The sequence below is a fragment of the Zootoca vivipara genome, chromosome 10, assembly GCF_963506605.1.
Source record: "Zootoca vivipara chromosome 10, rZooViv1.1, whole genome shotgun sequence".
Lineage (NCBI taxonomy): Eukaryota > Metazoa > Chordata > Lepidosauria > Squamata > Lacertidae > Zootoca > Zootoca vivipara.
Window position 1 is genome coordinate 1,968,755 of NC_083285.1, and position 21,240 is coordinate 1,989,994.

General features: G+C 43.3%; 1 protein-coding gene across 4 annotated transcripts in view; it reads right to left on the minus strand.

The window, feature by feature from the left end:
* Positions 1–3,201: 3,201 nt before the first annotated feature.
* CAMK1D (calcium/calmodulin dependent protein kinase ID) overlaps positions 3,202–21,240 on the minus strand; it is a 163,240-nt gene continuing 145,201 nt past the window's right edge. For 3 of the 4 annotated variants that reach the window (XM_035127659.2, XM_060279483.1, XM_060279484.1), the window contains 6 exons: positions 21,071–21,146; positions 17,581–17,693; positions 16,716–16,794; positions 9,915–10,002; positions 8,594–8,732; positions 3,202–5,338 (listed from right to left, as the gene is read on the minus strand). In XM_035127659.2, the coding sequence (XP_034983550.1) occupies positions 5,220–5,338; positions 8,594–8,732; positions 9,915–10,002; positions 16,716–16,794; positions 17,581–17,693; positions 21,071–21,146 (614 nt within the window). In that variant the 3' untranslated portion in view covers positions 3,202–5,219. The remainder of the gene's footprint in view (positions 5,339–8,593; positions 8,733–9,914; positions 10,003–16,715; positions 16,795–17,580; positions 17,694–21,070; positions 21,147–21,240) is intronic. The other variant, XM_060279482.1, reaches the window with a different exon arrangement.

Consider the following 21,240-nt stretch of genomic DNA (forward strand, 5'->3'; position numbering starts at 1 on the left):
GGAGACAGATACATTCATCATGGCCCACAAGACAAATGTACATCACTCCCACCCCCCTGTTATTGTGGGCTCTGGCCAAACTGGCTTTCAACATGTTTTGCCCTAAACCAGGGGAGAAAGATTTGTTTCTCCTCTCAGCAGAAAAGGGATAAATGATAAATGCACATTCACCACAGATAACTGTAGGGCTGTTGTGGGGACATATTCGCTAGTGTCCATGACATAAATGACATAAATAGAGCTGGTAAACACACGCTTTCACACTGCCCATTTCCAGAAAACTTTAAAAACTATATTATTTTTAAAAATCTGGGAGGTGAAGGATGAAATCACTCTGTGGCATAGCTATGCATCCTAAGACAAAACAAAGAAAAGGGAATACATTTCAGCTACACTGTATGTACTTGAATCCTGATACTTACGAGTTGGTGCCATAAAGATTTAACCTTAATTGAATTAGCTTTGACCTACAGAAAACAGAAACATCAATGAGGTTTCTCTCTAGATAAAATAAACAAGCAAGCCACTTAGTTGCCACAAGATTTCAAAGTGTAAGAGAAACTTGTTCTATAACTCGTACAAAAAGGGTTGTATGCATTACTCAGATTATAAGGAAATATGGACAGCCTTTACTTTTCTGAATGCAAAGAAGCAGGGGGAGAGAACAGGTCTACAAAATGATGCAGCCAAAGTTAAGTACATGTCAGTCCCACTCATGTCAATGGAAGAGACTTAAGTACCTGCACAATTTTCCCATTGACATAAATGGGGTTTAACAGTGTTTAACTCTGGCTGGATTGCACCCTGATACTCGTTCACTTGCTGTATCTTTTGAATCAGGCAACCACTCCTAGCATGGCAAACATCCTCCTCTTTCCTTCTTCTGTGTGTATCATTAGCATCAAGATCATGTGCTCTGATCAAGAGCGTGTTGGATATTCTGGGCAGAAGGGATGTCAATACTTCTTTATTTCCATTTATACTCTGCCCTGAACCATCTCCTGGACAGACTCATTTTGTATATGCAGGGAATGCTTTTATGCAAAAGCATTCAAACATCCAGTCCCTACCAGCAGTCCAGGATACTATCAGCTCAGCAGCAGATACATTGCGCAGGCTTTTGTACTCCTGCTTTGCTTTGGGTGGTGGTACTACTGTCTGTATTTAGCTGAAATGCCTATAGAGCGATTGTTGAGTTTAATTCTTACACTGGGATCGTGTGTGGTCAATGCAGCATATGGGGAAGCATTTTCTCTCTCCCTTAATCCCATCATGGGCTGTCCCCTGAGTCCGCTAGATGTCATCGCAGGAGACCGTTGCCTCAGAAGAGCGAGGAACATTCTCAGGGATGACTCACACCCTGGCCAGCACCTTTTTAATCTTCTGCCCTCGGGCAGGAGATATAGAAGCATGATAAGCCACACCTACAGGTTAAAGAACAGTTTTTACCCATGGGCTGTGAGGCTGCTGAATGGAAGACCGCAACATCGCAGCTGACGTTCGGGGTTGGTGGTCCTATGACTGCACACAGAGTGTAACAAGGACTGAGAGATTGGGGGGGGGGGGCTCGTTTAATCTCACTGTAAACAAGTAGTACAGTGACAATAAAGTATTTCTATTCTATTCTAACCCTACACTGTGAGCAAAAGGGACTTGCTCAAGAACCAGATTCCCAAGATGCTACAGGCCAGCTGGTGTTATCTGTTGTTGGATTTTCTAAGTGATATATCTTGAGTATTAAGTAGCCACAATGGAAAAGTCAGGTGTTCTTTTGTGAATTTTAGAAAACTCCTGTGAAGTCAACAGACCATGTTTCTGTTACAATACAATATGGTGGTTGCTGATTTTATTATGTAGGGAAAACTGGTTCAGGAATGGTTCCAAGTCTCACTCCAAATTATGAACACAACCAGGACTGGAATCTGTCATTATAGGGCTCAAGTGATATGGTGTCTGTGCTGACTCTTGTTTAGGGAGTCTGATCTAAAATGACACCTTCAAAGTTTCAGGAAAAAGAAAATATGTCAAAGTCTTTTGCAACATATTTATTTGCTATTGAATACATTTGGAGGTCTTCTAAGAACTTCCTCCATTCTGATGCAGAGCATCACTAAGTACCAGCAAGGTTTCCATCTTCATGCTGTTTGTGAGCACCCCATGGCAGTTGGCTGGCTGATATTAGAAATGGAATGCTGAACAAGCTGAATGCTTGCTGTGAGCAGCATGACAATTCTTAGGTAACTACGTCTTCCTGTTCTGTGCAAGGAAGACCAGGCTGGTACAGGTATCTGGCATAGGAAACTGTCTTAAACCAAGGTGGACCATTGGTCCCTCTGGCCCAGTAATGGCCTCCGGACTGACTGGCAGCAGCTGCCCAAAGACCTTGGTGCAGTGGTCCTGGCTCTCTGAGAGATCCTTTAACCAGATGCCAAGCACAGGACCTGAAGCATTATGCTTTCAAAGCATCTCTTCTGCCACTGAAGTGCAATTGACATAAACGTAGCAAGAGGCTCACCAGAGAAGCATGGAATAAATTTATAAGGTATTTTCCAATGAAGCCTAATGTGCTCAGATTTGGGCAGGTGTTTAAAAATCTGTATATCTTAGATATACAGGGAAGTAGTAAGCATATCCCATAGTAGAGAAGAAAGAGTGGCCCTATTTGTTTGTAGCAGATCAGATGCCTGCATTTGTCAAATGTACTTTGGACAATGCCTTCACTGGGGATTTTAAATCAGGAAACCAAGTTTTCTTGTTCTGACCAGCTGGGGTGAATGCCTGCCTCCCGTGGGATCTTGCTCACTCAGCTCAGCCCTTTCCTTACTTGTAGTCACAAATTACAGCCCTTGGTGCCAAGGGCGTACCCACCACGGGGCAAGTTAGGGCAGCTAACTAGGGCAGCTAGAAGCAGGGCTGGTGGGCAGAGGCGGAGCACAGCCCGGGGGAGCGCGAGTTCGCCATTCCCGCCGCGCCGCACCCTCCCTCCAGCTCCCCGGCGCGCCCTCAGGCAAGGCCAAGCGCGGCGGGGAACCAGGGAGCGCGGCGCGGTGGGCGGGAACGCCGAACTCGCGCTCCGCTGGGCTGGGCTCCGCCTCCGCCCACCAGCCCTGCTTCTAGGGAGGGGCACAGCCCGGCGGAGCGCGAGTTTGCCGTTCCCGCCCACTTTGTGGCCCCTCCCCTTCCGTGCCTTGGCCCCTCCCCTTGCCCCCCCTAGTTTTGATCTCTGGGTACGCCCATGCTTGGTGCAATACGCATTAACAATAACCACATCTACATATGCAGCCCTCCATTTCACAGTGTGCTTACAATGTGCTTTTGTCACGTGGCGGATAACCACAGATGTTTAAAATGGAGAACTTTCAAAGGCCGTTCGTTCCCGATATTTTGGTGCACTTCTATTTTAAAAATTGCATTGGAGATTTCAGACAAGTGAAAATAGAGGAAGCATAAATTTGTTGCGCTTCTGCTCCCCACATAAGGAAGGAGTTACACATTCTTAGAGCAAAGGCAGAACACAGACACATTTCTGAAAAGAACAGGCACATCACACTGCCTTCAGGTGGAACTTGAAACTGTGGGGAAAGGAAGCTACTCAAACTTTTGCTACTTGTCTGAATTAGCTAAAGAAGCTCTCAGTGTGCAAAGCACTGCAAAACACAACACATTATTTCAAGTAGTACAGAAGACCACCAGCAAATTCAATGAGAATTGCTGATGCCCAGTGCTATTGACTAGCCATAGTACCACTTCCCTTCAGAAGCCTTTCAGAATGCTTTGGCAAGCCTCATCTGTGGCAAGCTACGGTAAAGGTAAAGGTAAAGGTAAAGGTAAAGGGACCCCTGACCATTAGGTCTAGTCCTGACCGACTCTGGGGTTGCGGCACTCATCTGGCGTAGTGCAGGCTAATTCGCACAACTGTTCTGCCACAGCATGAGAATTCATATGCAGTAACTGGTCTTGTGTATGCTCCAGCATACATCAGGAATTGTAGCTCACCATTTCCTAGGCAAGATTTTACAGGAGACACTGAGCCAAAATCTCTATCATACATGTTATAGAAGTGCCTGGGCATTCACAAGACTGTTCACTACACCAGGAGAGACAACCTGCGATAGCATCCTCATCATCCTGTCAGTCACACAAAAGTTCAAAGCTCTCAGCACAGCTAGAAACAAAAGGCAGTTGGGACGGCTTCAACTCACCCAGGCATCCCACATGGGCTTTGTTCACCACACTAAGAGCTACTTTACATATATATGCATACATGGGTATAGGAAAACAAATATGCACATGGCTGTTTGTACTTCCTTGCTGATCCTGTCCCTCTCAAAAACAAAACAATCCAATCAGGGGTGGCATAGGCAGATCTACCAATAGAGAGAGCAATACTGTAAGGTAGGACTGCTTGGGTGGAACTTTTATGTGTCTGTCAGAATCCACCAGGAAGTGGCAGGCTAGTGGCATTTTGCTCCAATCCAACATACTACTGTATTTTGTTTTTTCTCATATTCAAATGTCAGCCTTGGCTGCAGGTTCATAAGCACCAACTCAGAATTAGACCATTGCTGAGTAAGGATCCATGTGATTGGAAGGGAACCAACCTTTTCTCAAGACAAGGTGGAAGAAAGCAGTTAGTTTTCACATCACTGCAAGATCCAGACAAGTTTGCAGTCCAATATTAGGAACTAAGATAAAGAATAATATTCATTTGAAACCCTTTTGATCTGAAAGGTTAATGCAAAATTGTATATGCTTTCTACCCCTGAACAAAACCAACACAGATAGAAATATGGAGAAGAATAAAAGAAGAAAATGATAATGCTCGGAAATCAACTCTATTTAAATAATCCAGTTGAGACCTTTAGTTAATGAAAAAGCATATACTGTCACCTACACTGAAAATAGAGTAAATCATTGAGGAACTAGCATGAGTGTCCATTAGAACATTCCTAGACTCATTAACGCAGCACCAGATACTGTTAGATCTGACCCTTCCCCCCCCCTCCCAGAGTCATTGCAGTTGGTGATCAATGCAACATTTCAGAGTTGCAGTATAAAATATGGCCATTTAAAAAAAATCCTTCTTTCCAGTCCTTCGCCGAGCTTGCAATGCAGGATGAAATCACCCGGGAGAAGGCTTGCCTGCATTTCCATGCCTGCCTGGGCACTTCCCCCCATCTCTGACCTCTTCCAGAGGGCGGGGGCAGCAGCAACCCGGATCACTTTGTCCCTGTGTGCACTGTTGTCACTGTGGTCTGCCTCGCTCTCCGTTCTCCTACAGTGGAAACCGCAGATGAAGCCGATGATGCAAAACTACAGGGAGTGGATGGGGACAGACCTGAAAGAGAGCGACGGAAGTCAGGAGCCACCAATGGGAAAAAACAAAGAGCTCGGGTGGCGTAGTGTCTGAGTGTTGGGCAGAGATAAGGAAACCCAGATTTACACTCCCACTCAGGGAGAAACTAAATTTTATGATGAACACAGGGCTACTGCCAAAAATGCCTGTGTTACAGTTTTGCCGTCCCTGCTCTGTAATGTCTAGCATAGCTTACCTCACATTCTGAAGCCATTAATTACCCTGTGGATTTCCCTGTCTCCCACGATCCAGTGATGTGGACTGGGGATGGAAAAATGCATTGTGCAATAATTTCAAGGGATTGGGAAAGTTGTACTAGATGTTACTGATGGGGAGTGGGAGATTTTGACACAGGGCTGCCATTTCCGGGGGACAGTTCCCAAATACATAATACAGATTAGTTCTGTTCTCAGCCATGAAGCTCAGTGGGCCAGTGATTTTCTCAGCTTAATCTACCAGGCAGACTCAACGATGAAGTTAAAATGGGAATACTCTGCTTCTGCTACCTTGGGAGTTCCTTGGAGGGGGTAGTGGAATGAAATTGTGATTATGAGTTATGATGATGCCAACATTCCTGTTATCCTGCAGGGAACTGCTCTGTCCAGAGACAGAAAAAAGTTCCCAGATAAGTTTCTAGCCCAGGCATCCCCAAACTTCGGCCTTCCAGATGTTTTGGACTACAATTCCCATCTTCCCCGACCACTGGTCCTGTTAGCTAGGGATCATGGGAGTTGTAGCCAAAACATCTGGAGGGCCACAGTTTGGGGATGCCTGTTCTACCGTGTTTCTCATATTATAAGACATGTCTTATATTTATTTTTTCCTCAAAAAAACACACTATGGCTTATTTTCAAGGGATGTCTTATTTTTTTCCTCCTCCTCCTGCCGCAGCCAGCATTGCTGCTGCGCCTATCACTATGTCTTATTTTCGGGGTATGGCTTATATTCCTTGAATGCTTAAAAATCCTGCTATGGCTTATTTTGTGGGTATGTCTTAAAATATGAGAAACAGGGTAGCCCGTCATTCCTCAGGGGCACTGTCTCTACAGTGAATGCGAAAAGCAATTGGAGTGACAGTCCACATGCCTTTCTCATCTTTGCAGCAGCTGTGGGTTCAGTGGGGCATGGTCTCTCCACCTGGGCCACAAGCAGCTTCCCTGTTGAGATTGGGGGAATTCATGCATTCCTCCCAGAACAGACTCAATTAGTGCATCTCTTGCATGGTGACAGAAGAACAGGTCTCTCAGGAAGAGGCTTTGAGTTCATCTTTTATGATAAAGATACCTACAATGAATTTTTGTTGTCATTTTAGCAGAAGAAACCAACCCGGGGTTCATGAAGCAAAAGTTTTTCCTGCCTCATAATGGAGAGTCACTGCCTTTTCATCGTGGGATGCCGATCTATTGTATACAGGCCACTGAAGTCTTTAATTTGTTTAAATAGCTAAGTGCGTAGCTTAAATTAAGGTTTGCAAGAACAGTTTTCTACCACATGCATGCAGATACCCGATCCCTGCAGTCCATGCAGCCCCTTCAATATACTTTGATAATTTACCTTACAATGTCATTTAGCTGTAGGGAAGTTTTTTTTCTTTCACTAATCTTTTCATTGAGGAATGCCAATAAACTTCCCTGGAGCCCTGTTTGAAGATTTCTGAGTAATAGCAATTTGAAGAAGGAGGAGGAAACCCAACCACTTTGAAAAGCAACTTCTTTGGGCTCCTTCTTCTAACATTGCTTGGGAGCATTCCTTTCAACAATTTTTTAATTTACTGGCAGTAACAAATAAAAAAAAATCTTTGTATCATGTTTCAAAAATAAAAAAACTAAATAACCAACAATTTGCTGTTCTTTCATGCTATGCCAAATCTGTTGCCTGTGGTGGCTGCCTCACTTGGCTTAATAATAATAATAATAATAATAATAATAATAATAATAATAATAATTTATTTATTTATACCCCGCCCATCTGGCTGGGGAGCGGCTTCCAACAGAAAAATAAAATAATCTATTAAACATTAAAAGCCTCCCTAAACAGGGCTGCCTTCAGATGTCTTCTAAAAATCTGGTAACTATTTTTCTCTTTGACATCTGATGGGAGGGCGTTCCACAGGGTGGGTGCCACTACCGAGAAGGCCCTCTGCCTGGTTCCCTGCAACTTGGCTTCTCGCAAAGAGGGAACCGCCAGAAGGCCCTCGGTACTGGATCTCAGTGTCCAGGCAGAGCGATGGAGGTGGAGACGCTCCTTCAAGTATACAGCAGTTCTGATCCTGAGTCCCTCTGGGCTCTGGCAAATGTGTGAAATATGTTCACTTTTTGTCTCACTCTCCCCAACCATTTCCTTTGCCAAACAGTATCATTCTTGGTTTCTCTCCTTCCCCCCATCAAATTGTACAAAAGAAGGAGGGGGGGGGAAAGCTCTTTTCTGGACATTGTACTCAGATCCTGTATTATAAACTGGATTAACTCTTTGGATATTCGTGGCAAAAATGCCCATGCAGAACTGAGTTGTTGACAATATACCAATGTGCAAATGTTTGAACTCCAGAGAGAGAAGAGCAGTTGCAGATAAGAGGCATCCCATTTATTCAAATATGACACTTGTGCTGTCCAAGTGAACCAACTGGGAGACATGCTGTGCTTTGGGGAGAAAGATGATTTAGCATTGGGTAAGATCCCTGTGTTTCAGGAAATACAGGCCAAAAACAATGTATTTAATGTGTTATGCTGGGAGGGGCCATGCCTCAGTGCATGCAGAAGGCCCCAGGCTCAAGCCCCATTCATCTCTAGTTTGCGCAGCAGGTGGTAAAAATGTCTTCTACTACCAGTCAAGACAATACTGAGCTAGTCTGAAAGTACAAGGCTGCTTCCTATGCTCCAATGCAATGATTCAGGTCTGACTTTATAATTAAACAGAGCAAGGGGGCAGCCCCTCCCTGCCAGCCTCTTGCTGCTGCCCAATGCCATCCTCCTGAGCTGTCTTCTCCCAACCTGCAACTGACAGTGCCATGTGGAAAGGCTGTTCCCCAAGCAAGCAGGCAGAAAAGCAGCCAGCCCAAGACACCCCCCCCCCCAATATTAATGACATCTCCGCCCAGGTGTCACTGCAGCATCAGTTTGAGCAAGGTGTGCACCAGGTAGAGCAGGGAGCGAGAGGTGGCACAGATGACCTTTGAGTGCCTGCTGATGCCTAGTCTCAGATCTGGCAAGCCTTGCTAGCCTGGGGTCATGTACTCACAATCTTTCCTGGCTGTTCCATCAGGTAGTGGCTTGGCCAGGCCGAGGGAGCTTGACATGCTTACATTTGTACTGTCCAAACTGCTGCCAAGATGTAACCTTCTCATGTGTCTCACAACTGCTGTGGCATTAAATGCTTGCTGGAAAAAACAACACAGAAATAAATGAACAAGCTGCTCTTGGGTATTTTCCTGGCTTCTGGAACCTGGTGAAGGGGGAAAAGTGGCCCTTGCACAAAGCATCACAGACTTCAAAGGAAGACATCTCTTTAATCAGATAGTAGGTGATGTGCTTGTGTGTGTGTGTGGCTTTTGTGTGTGAGTTTGTAACAGTTACTTCCAAAAACATTATTTCCACACAATACTAAGAGAAAACATTCGCATTCGGCAAATATGATGTTTCACTCCCGAGTGCTGAAGTGTTGAGGGTTTAAGGGCATACAACCAAAGCTGTGGTGAGCAGTATCTACGTACGGCAGATGGTGCCATGCCAGCTGTGATTGGACAGTGCCTGGGACGTGTGACCCAAGAACAAAGGACCTCACCACATACCATTTTGAACATGCCCTTCACTATCTCTCATGCCCTTTCCCTTCCATCATTAGACCAATCCCAAGCACATTCCCACCCTCAGAAAGGGACAAGACTAGACAGTTTTGACAATTACACTGCTAGTTATATGTAGCAATACCATCACAGACGAAGAACCATCTGCAAGAAGACAGAGAAGTAAAGTGAAATCTAAATATTAGATACCAATTAGTAGTTTAGAAATTGGAAACCAGTTAACTGTTATCACCACTTCCAAGAAAGTTAATTATGCTTAAGTTCCACTGAAATCAATGGTGCCTGATAATTTAAATCTGCATAAGTGACATTGATTCCATCAGTTTTTAAACTTGACTTGCTGGGCCAGGGCTACTGCTAAAAAGGCATTTTAGCAGTTAAATAAATATAGGTGGAGGATATGTGTGTTTTGGACTTGCAAAACTGGAATTGTTCGCGGTTCTATGGAGGATATGGCTGGAGCATACTATAGCCCCCCTCTTCCCAACTTTCTCCTTTATAAAGTAGAAACAGAAGGAGAAAGGAAAACATGGGTCCATTATCTCACAGGATCTCTTCCAGGGCCCAGTTCAACTGAACTTCTTCACAAAAGAATTGCACCTCTAGGCCAAGCTAAACTTTCCCACTGAAAATAAGAAGCATTCTTTTGAAAAGGAGTGGGGAAATTTCCATGTTTTGCTCTGTAGCAGACTCCCTTATAAAGCTAAAAGTAATTTCTTCCCAACAGTACAAGCAACTGAGAACATGGCAGCTTACTCTCCATTTGCTTTTTGCAAAGTTCTTGCGAATCTGTGCACTGACGGACTCGTGAATATTTTTATTGAGGGCTGTGTCACCAGCAATCCTGAAAAAAGATAAATGAGACATTTGAAATGTTTGGTACAGAATATTGTTTTACAATGCTCTCCTCTCTATTTTTCACTCTACAAAGAATAGGGTGCAATCTAGTGCCCTTAAAATGAGTTGACATTTTGGCCATAGACTTCATTGAAAAATGGGCTGCATTCAGTGAAACAAAGAAAAAAGTCCATCATTTCCCACTGGAGGAGCTCAACTAAGCCCTCCCTCTGCTGAGCGTATGTGTGGTACAAATCAGAAGCAGGCCAGACCAGCTCCAGTCGCCAGGCAAGTGTGCTCTGCTCCCAGGCCTGTTTGACATCTGCACTATAAATCATCATAAATACAGCAGCATTATTACATGACAGGTCCCTATCCTGAGGAGTTTATAATCTAAATTTTGACAGTGAGAGAAGGCAACAGTGGAAAAGAAGGGTGGAGAATGGAGAAATGGGAGAGGCGGGAACAGGAAGAAGTACAAGTGTGCAAACACAGATACACACTTTTAGGCTTTGTTTTAGATGGCAATAGGGAATGGGGAATAGCCATGTCCACCATTGCTACTCGCTGCTCATCAGAAGCTTCTTTCCCATTAATTGTGGTACCTTTAGCAGCTGCAGGATGGTGCAAATCAGTAGATCAGTCCAAAGCACCACACCTGCACCCCTCCCAGGCACCCCTCTCTTAAAGCCAAAGGAAAATTCATTGAAATTCAATGTTTTTCTCTTGACATAATTTCTAAGCTTTGACCAGCTTGCTTGCTTTTTTTTTTCCTGCCTCAGGATATGCAGCTGTTTCTAAAAGCACTCAAGGTCTATTGTGTTGTGGATAGCCCCTAAGCAATGAACTAACACCACATAGTTTTAAATCAAATCTGATTGTGAGGTTTTTCATACCCAAAATCTTAGCAGAAAAGCACAGACTGTGCAAGACTCCAAATGAAGTTATGCCCTCTTAACAACAATTCTAGTTCCCATGTCAATCACTTAATGAATACCAAGGGAAATATTAAAAGTCTTGTGCAGCAATGTACAAGTCAATGAAATTTAAGAAGTTCAATGCAGCCATAATGGAACTCTAGAACAAGTAAACACTGGCTGAAACCAGTGGAAAATAGCTGGGTGTTGGCCATGAAGGAAGGGGGGGGGTGCCAGTCAACAGGCAAGCAGCCAGAAACTTGCATTCAGTGCGATTCAGGAAGGAATCCTATACCCATTAACCTGAGCGAGAATAAGCCCCCCAATGGGACTTGCATGGGGCAGGCATGTCTAGGACTGTGTTGATACTTCCTGTTAAGGGTGTTTAGCATTGCCTGTGAGCAGGCTGCATTGAATTCAATGGGGCTTACTTTGGAGCAGAAAAACAGCATTGTGCTGTTAATGTTTTGAGTCTTTTGTAAATCTCTTGCAGCATTTGCCTGAAATGTGAGGTATAAATCATGACATATATATATCCAAAATAAAGTTATGGTAAACCCTGTTCAGCTATGGCTTGATGACACACACATGCAAAGCTAAGTTAACTGTGACTGGTTCGAGGTCAGAGACCTGATTCCTTTTTCATTGCTGGGTCATTGACTTCAACCTATCCTGGCTGCCCCAGGTGACAAATACAGGATTAACTGGGGATCAATGAAGTATTTGGTGCAGTACTATTATCAATGCAGAGGTAACTACAAAACTAGTGGCACTAATTGGCATCTTTCCTGACAGTTTAACTAGGATGAATAAGCACAACAGATTTAACTGACCAGGAGGAATTCCCATCATGTTGATGCTTGACCGGGAGACTCGGGAGGCAGCCACAAATTCAAGTATCAGGAGCAATCTTACTGCTGACAGGTGAGCATCCCTCCTTCTGCCCATACAGAAACATCAGCATGACTCCTGAAATGCCCCACTACACCCATAGTGTGAAGTCAGTACCATGGCAAGATGGGAATTAGCAATACTCTGAGAAGGGGGCAGTGGTGGAGAAATGCAAGCGTAAGATGAATGAAGCAATTGCCTAGGAAATGCCCTGCTTAGGCTGAAATCCTAGGTAAAGATTTGTGTGTGTGTACATAAATGAGAGGGGAAGTAATTACTATTACTATTTTTTGTTTTCTTTTGGATATATCAGACATGGTTTACACATCATGTAATACCCAGGTACACACTGTTTTTGCCTCCAAGTACGCACTAGCATACTAACAATGGTTTAATTAGCACTGGTTAATTAAAGAGTGTAACTGGATCTTTGGTTTGCTGAGGAGTTACGTGCTTTGCTACCCATGTCTTGTCAGCTGGCTGCAGGTGAGCAGCAGTTTCAAGATGAGTGGCTGTTGATAGTTTTTCTCTTCCTCTGCCTTGTTTTTCCACTGTTCTCTAGCATAGATTGTAGGTGATACTGCAGCATCTTAACCTCGGGTTCTATGTACCGTAATAGTAATGGGAGTCATGTTGTGTTACTTATATGCTTTGCTTTGTAGGGGTGATCCTTCCAATTTCAAACCTATATTGTTATGCAATCTCTTATCTTCCTGGTCGTGTGTGTGTGTGTGTGTGTGTGTGTGTGTGTGTGTGTGTGTTGGGGGATTTATTTTCCTGAGGATGGAACTCAATGTTACCAAAAATAATATGTTTGCCCCCCAAAATAGTAGCCATATGTTGAATCTCTCCCTCCTTCTCTACAGCAACTTAGCTTGTATACTGATGTTGTCATGCTGTGCAGTTCCCTGATCTCACAAGCAGCAGGCTATGATGTGAAACAGCAATGGTGAAATCACAAGACAACAATTTTAGGACACAGGATAAAATGCAATACCTGTTGCTTGGCAGGGGGTACCCTGGATTTGTTTCTGGGAGGGGTTTAGCTTTGTTCTCAATATGCCTAGATAGGGAACACTGGGCAAATTCTCAATTCCACTGTTTTCAGAATCTAGATACTTACTGAAAGCCAATCTGGCCAAAGCCTCATTGGAAACAATCACCCAGATGATGGAAGTGCAAAATTTGTGTAGAAGATAATGCTGCAGGAGCACAATCCCCAAAACACATACACATCCAGTACCAATCAGATTCCAAAATAAGCAGAGCACTGGGAGAGGCCAGAGAAGAATCATAGAATCATAGAGTTGGAAGAGACCACAAGGGCCATCCAGTCCAACCCCTTTGCAAAGCAGGAAACCCCATCATAGGCATTCTTGACATATGGCTGTCAAGCCTCTGCTTGAGTTTAAACGAAGGTTATAAACATCACTTACTCTCTTCAGGGAGCCATTTCACACTTTAAATAGGATTGCCTGGGAACCAGCTGCTCTGTAAATCATCTTTTTCCCAGAGTGACAATGTAATCCTTTCACATAAACTGTTTTAATGATGCAATTGTAATATTGTGCCTTGCTCTAACGAACAATTGGAGGCATAGCTGCCAAGTCTCCCGTTTTTCGCGGGGAAACCCCCAGATTTTAATCTGTTTCCCGCTGTTATCCCGAATAGAAAAAAATCCCGGAAATCCCCCGGATATCCTACCTGCCAGGGAGGCTCCAGTTCGGGTGCCGCTCTGCCCATGTCTGGGCACCGGAAATTGGGCAGAGCGGCACCGGAAGTCGCTTCTACGCATGTCCAGACATGCGTAGAAGCGATTTCCGGTGCCGCGCCACTGCTGATCCCGCATTTTTCAGTGGGAGACTTGGCAGCTATGATTGGAGGACTGAAAGAGATTAAATTATTTAATAAGGCCATGATTTCTCCCTATATTTTTTCCTAAGAGTCTTTGAATGAAATGGGTTTTTTCTCCACTCTCTGATCTTATAATTTTTTTAAAATGGAAAATTATGGCTAGCCCTGAAGGTGACAATTCTGTGCATTCATCTTTTCCCTTACAGTCATTAAAAACTGAACTCTGTAGTTTAGTACAGGATCAGGATTCTGCCTTGACAAGATGTACTTAATCAAGGTAATTGCTGTCATTTATTATCACAGATGTTGCATGAAAGAAAAAAAATGAAACAATTATCAGGCCCCAGAAAATTACTGCTTGTCCCTGGTTACCCCAAGTTCTATGTCAAAGCAATGTAGCTAGACCATACCTTCTGCCCTCAGATGCACTAAAAGCCTTAAGAAAGAGGTTTGCTTGACAAATCCCTGCAGATGGGACTATAATCACCTGCCTCTTAGGTTAAAGCAACCCATATAAATGTGTGGATTATGTCAAATAACATTGCCTGTTACAACAGGGCTTCCCCACCGGCCTGCTTTTGTGGCTCAGCATGGATTCTTTGCTTTTATATATGCCAGATTTGGGGGGGGGGGAGAGGAGAGGGGGAACTAGGGTCTACACAAAGCTATAAGCAGGTGGCAAACTATTAGGGGTGTCAGGTTGCAACTTTAAGATCTCCCTCAACTTTTAACCTACTTGCCTGCCCATCCCTCTTCCCCCTCCTGTTATCTTTCTAATAAGACTTGCATGCTGTAACAATTAGGACTCCAGTTGTACTGCAAGGCATTTAAATAGTTTTCACTGAGTAGGCAAATACTTTCCTTATATACACCTTTAGGTGCCAGGCGAAAACATTCCTCTTCAACCAGGTCTTTGGCTGGTTAACATCCAATACCCTTTTAAATGTGTTGTGGGAGGGGGGATCATTGGTTTTGTTTTGTTCTTATTTTTATTATGTATTTTGTCTGTTTTATTGCATTGTTATGTTGTGAACCACCTTGAGATCTATGGATGAAGGACAGTATATAAATTGAAATAATGATGATGATGATGATGATGATGATATAGCACAGCCCAATGTGAGCTATTTTGTATTCAGTACTGGGGTCCCAGACTCACAGTATTTCACTGCAGGTAATATTTACTGGGCTTCAAAGTTGAAGGCTTAAGCATACTTAAATTTATATCCGTAGGACTTCTGTCAATGCATTTCAACAAGACATAAGCACTACTAACTCCAGAGCACTGTGTGCAAGAAGAGGGCATTACAATACCAACATGGTGAAAGCCAGTCTTTGTAACCGATGGCCTATATTCAAAGCCTGAATTATGGATAAAAGGTTGGGAGAAAAATGTTGTCAGTCTCTAGTTAATGGTTCATTTAACCTCAAATGGTTAAATGAAAAGGAAAAATTGTGTTAGGAGCTCTTCAAATGTGTGTATTTCATTTTATTCCAATAACTAACAGAAATGATAATCCAGGCCAATAAGCTGTGTATGTTGGATAAAACATCTTGGAAAATTCTTTTCCAGTCAAAAATATAAAAAGGTGACCTATTTTTCTGTTGGTAGGTATGTTCCTGATCATTTGATCTGTGCTTGAAATATCATTTTTATGACTTATTTAATTTCCTGAGGCCTATGATGGAATGATGTCATTCAAATAGACACTATTTCCTTCTCTTTGTGAAGTTTTTGACCAATGGTTAAAGGTTTCTCACATGTCCTTTTTGCTGGAAATCATAGCTGCCGAGTTATCCCTTTTTTTAAGGGATTTCCCCTTATGCTGAATAGGCTTCCTCGCAAGAAAAGGGAAAACTTGGCAGCTATGCTGGAAATGGTTCTGAACAGATGTGAAGACTACTTCAATGCTAGATTTTGTGGCCTACAAACTTCCGATTCACGCTGGCATTTTCCAGTTAGAATTCAGGGCCGTCCAGTGAAACTGAATGGTGGAAATTTGCGAGAGACAAATTGAAGCAAGAGTCCATAGTTAAACTGTGGGATTTCCTATGACAAGATGTGGTGCTGGCTGCCAACTTTAAAGAGAAAGTAGACAAGTTCAAACTATTGTGGATAGCTCTCTTCTACCCTCAGGATCAGAGGCAGGACACCTAGGAAGACCAGTTTCTGGGAAACAATAGCAGGAGAGGGCTCTTGCCCTCTTGTCCTGTAGGTTCCCCATAGGGACCTGCTTGGCTGCTGTGGAAACACGATGCTGGACTAGAAGGGCCCAGGGTCTGATTTAGTGGCGCTCTTTCTATGTTCTTATTGCATTTCTGTTTTACACTGACAATATATGGCAAAGTGAAGATTTGGTGGGACAGCCTCTCACCTGCTTCCGTTGTAACAAATAGCACATGTGCGCACGTAGGTCCAGCATGCATTATCATGCGCACACCTCACCCTGATTTGAGGTTCATTGGGCATGTGCGCGTATGCATTAAGGATGGGGTAGGACGGCCATGACACTGAATATACCCCTCCCCTCTGCATTCATTGAACACAGCTGGCCATGTGTGAATAGCGATTTGCTCTTATTTTATTGTGAATGAGACTTTCTGCTTTTCTTTGCTTTTGTTCTCCGTTGACACCTCCTCCTTGCCTGCAAAGCCTGAGTCTCAAACCTATCTCTGTAATGTGATTGCAATCACATCTCAATGCTGTTGACTGTTAAGCCATTGCCTGCTATGATGCTAGGTGGGAGCTATTAAGCAAGGGTTTTTCAAGGTACCGTATATTCTGGGTGTATAAGACAACCCCCAACTTTTCCAGTTAAAATATAGAGTTTGGGATATACTCACCGTATAAGAAATACGACCCGGCGTATAAGACAACCCCCCAACTTTTGAGAAGATTTTCCTGGGTTAAAAAGTAGTCTTATACACAGGAATATACAGTAATTGCTCTCTTTGGTATTTACCCCTTGAGTGAAGAGTTTGATAATCACTGATTAATGATGGAGACAAATGGTGTTGACAATTTCTGGACATGGCAATGAAGTGAGTAACCGCTTACCAGGGATGTCGGGCTGCCTGCTCACAGGTATATCTTTTGTTTGGGTCTTTCTCCATCAAATTCCGAATAAAATCTTTAGCTGTTTTCAGAGAAGGAAGGAGGAAGTACAATACACAGTGGTATTAAAGGCTCGTCTTAATTTGCACATTGCAGTCATCTAATCCTCTGAAACAATATGATGGTGTCCCACTGGGAGACGTAACACTGGGAGACTAAGGGTTAGGGTGTCAGTTCTGGTAGTAGATGAAAGGAAGGAGCATTTTATACACATAAGGCATTAAAGCAGTCATAAGTCAATCAAGTGAATGGCCATACATCATGTAATTCAATTCTACATTTATGTGTCTCCTCAGACTGCCATTTTTATTCATAAAGCCACATCTTCCTTACTGAATTATTATTACTAGATTTCTCATACATGGTGGTAGCTGAATATTTTGAGGACTGGGAATTTGCTCATATAAAGCGTGAACTGAAAAAAAACAAACTCAACTTCCATCACAGTGAATGAATCATAGGCTAGGTCTATGCCTTCTAAAAAATGTCCATGACCAGGTCATATAAATTCTGCACCAAGAAAAGCTAAATTCTGCAATCTGTATAAATTATTTTAAAATAAGCAAGTGTGGACGAGTCCTCTTATTCCCACATTATGCTTACAATTTGACATAGTTTAGTGTGTGAGCTGGAAGAAAAGTGGAATACAAGAAGTGCCAAGATTCAGAAGAAGAGATGAGAATGTACTGTTGGGAGGAGAGGGGAAGGCAATATTTAAAACAATGTACGATGCAGAAAAAGTATGTTCAGTAATAACAACAAAGGATACTGATAAAGTGCCTAATTTGTGGTTCTGCTTGCTCCTTACCAGAGTCAGAGATATCATCCCAATATGGAGAGTCAAATTCATATTCTGCTTTAAGGATCTGCTCAAAAAGCTTGGAGTCATTTTCATCATAGAAGGGAGGATACCCACAGAGCCTAATACACACAATTTTTAAAAAAGCAGGAGATTTTGAGTCACATGAGAACAAGTGATAGAAGTAGAACTTCAGTTTTTCACAATTACTGTAACTTTGGGCTTCCAAATGGTATGTCAGCCCCATGGTTTTTCACCATTTTGTGATTCATGGACCACAATAATTTTGAGCTGTCTTGAGTAGGAGGTCCGTAGGAGTAGAAAGTTACACCATATGTGAAGTTCTGAATTAGGGCAGCACTATTTCAGAATTGAATCTGCTTTAAGTAAATATACAGTTTTTAAGAACATTTATCCCATAGAATAAGGGCCCAACCACACTTACCTTTCCTTGTGTCTGAGTGCCCCCCCTTTTTACTCCAGAGCGTTCCCCTTAAAAGCTGAAGCTGAGCCAGGGGTGCTGACATGGCCCCCATCTTCCCATCCTCTCCTCAGCATGCACCCAGTGGGGGTGGGACTCATGGAGAGCGATCTTCGCCCTCGCTGGTCCAAGCCCCCTCCCAACTCCTCGATGGAGGCACAGAAGGCACTTGGCAATGGCGGGGGATGTTGACCCCCTCAATATTGGGGGGAGCTGGGCTCCCAATTCAAAATATTGAGGGTGCCTGGCGTCAGTGATCTGAGCAGCCATCAATCTGTGGAAAACCCAAGTTTGCTGTGAACGTTTGGGGCAAAAAAACAAAAAACTGCTTGGACAAGGAACATTGAAGCTCTGCCCAGAAAGAGTGGGCAAAAGGTACACGTGGATAAGCCCTAAATGAACAATACACAACTCTCTCTCTCTCTCCTACAGCAACTGCTAATCTTTCCATTGAGAGTCAGCTCAAGAACTGTCATGTACAAGTGACAGTCATTCTTCACAGTGTTTTTGCCAAGGGACCACTTAGTAAAAATCAGCCTTGAGAGGATTTCTTGGGAGCCAGGATGCTTTCTCTGCTTGCCATCCTCCTTCGGCCTCCTCCCTCCATTCTAGATAAAGGGCATTGATCTAAAAACATTAATCGAGAAGACTGCTTCTCTGAGGTCCATTTTTCAAATAAGTATCACTTGTGTAGCACACTGATTTGAGATCTGTAACGAAATAGTTGCTGCTCAGCATGTTAAAAATCATGCAGTCCAGATTCCAGGGCAGCCCCCCCCCCCCTCCAGGTAGAAGGGATGTAGTGGAGCTGGAGAAGAACAGGGCAAAGAAGGCAAAGGGGAAAGAAAAGGCTAGAGAGGCCAAAGAGGGTGGGTGCTGCAAGGCAGTGGCGACTTGGCTTGAGGTAACAGGATGAGGAGGGTGTGATCATGTGGAGCATTCTGGAGGAGGCCATGGTTTCTCAACACCACAACCCTATCATGGCTTTCTACCACTTTAACTGTCACAGCTCCCCCCCCCTAAGAATTGTAACTTGAAGAGATGCCCCAACTATCCTAACTCCATAAACTATAATTTTCAGAATTCTTAGTGAAGAGGAAATGACTTTTAAATCACAGGGTTTGAGCATTTCTCCCCCCTCCCCAATGTTGCTTCCCTTCCTTGTTCCCCCCAAGGGTGTTTCATTTATCCAACATGTGACATCTTCATGTAGTATCCTTGGGTGATTATCTCTCGATTCCCTGGCTGGAGCAATCGATAGATCTGCTCTCAGTGTGTAATTGAGGATGACAGTTTTCTGTCAATAATATTATGCAACCAACAATCAGCTTTATACTTGATCTTTGCAGCACTATAACCATATAATCACCACTTTCCCTTACAAAATGTAAGGTAGGCTATCACTTCAGACCAGCCTGCTGAAGTTTATAAGCAGACCTACTAAAGATAATCACTATTTCTCTGGTGCTTGCCCCAGCCACTAGTTTTCAGAGGCATATTGCCAATTGGATAGTTTAGGTAATGGCCTCGGATTTTGGTAATATATATATAGATTAACTGTGTGGTGGATTAAGATTCACACATTGATGCTGGGGGGAAATATATATGACAACCTCAAAATTGTTCTGTGTACATTTGTATGTGAACAGAATAAACAACATAGTTTTGAGCAGGTAAACCCCCAAGTGCAGAGATCTCATAGAGCAGTGGTTCCCAGTTAGCAAAGTACTGTGGACCCCCAGTTTTTCAGAAGCCAAGCCATGGACCCCCTACTTTTGAAAAGTTGGGTATCTCTTTTTCTTATATAAATGGTGCCATGGCCCCCTGGGTGGGTTACGTGGACCCCCTGGGGTCTGCAGGCTACCAATTGGGAACTCCTGTCATAGAGCATAACAGAGCCCTCTCATCTTACTACTCTTGAGGTGCATACACAGAGTAGGTACTCTGCTAGCCTTCCCTTCTGTGTGGTCAAGGAGCACAGTTCACAATTCTTGAGTGAGGGGATTCAAGATGACTGGACAGGAACCACTGAGAAGGCGGTCCCTTCTCTGACACAGCCTGGCATATTATGGGTGCAGGGCAGGGAAGAGGGCTCTGTTATACCCTGTGGGAATCCCAGGATCCACACCCGCAATGGGCTGAATCTTCCTATTTTAAATATACAAGTTGTAACAGGGGAAAAAAATGTGGGACGTTCAATGTAGTTGCTTTAAAATGAATGTGACATATGGAATAACAGGAAGTTTCAAGCTGCCGAAAGCATACAATATGAATTTTCTGTTTTTTTAAAAGTTTGATCATAAAGCTGCTGAGAACTGGATATGTTTAAAGTGAAGCATTCAGGGCTGGCACTGAAGCAACTTTAGTATTTCTTATCACATCTTATTTGTTTGAGGTTTTTAACATTTTTTGAACTTGTAATCTACAATACACTCACTGTGCATTAAAAACAGCACTAAGCCGGAATTAGCTTCTTTCACCATTGCTCAGTGTCTAATTCTAGCAGGGGACATATGGTGTGTGTGTGTGTGTGTGTGTAAATCTGCTAGACTAGCCAGTTCAGATTCTCATGGTGGCTTCCAATCATTGAAAATGTCTGCTACAATACAATAATCGTAATAAAAGCATTAACATATCAGTTGCTTAAAAGCATAGCGGTGTGAGGCAACTTCTTTAAGGGCATCTGAGGGCATCAGATGTGATCTCTGACCAGAACTTCCACCTCAATGGGGTCACTTGGCTGTGGGATGTGGGACAGAATGAGAAGCGGGGTTAACCCTTCCCTCCTGCACCATTTTCAAAATGAAAATTGCCTCTGTTGTTCATCCCATTCAGGAAAACTGATTTTTAGAAAATTGGAATGATACATGAGATCTGATCATGGGATGGGTCTGATTAAAAATGGTGGTCACTGAGCAAACAACCCACTATTAATTATTATTACTTGGCACACCGTGTGTGAAAGTATTTGAGATTAATAATGAAATCACTAGTGTGACCTCATTTGATACTACTTACAGAATATATGCAATAACTCCAATGGACCAACAATCTACTGCTTTGCTGTAGGGTTTCTGGGCAAGAACTTCAGGAGCTGAAAGAAGGAGGGAGAGGGAAGGAAAATCCATAAATGTGACAAAAGCCAATGAATGAGTCAAAATCCAAACACAGAACTCAACAGTTGTTCA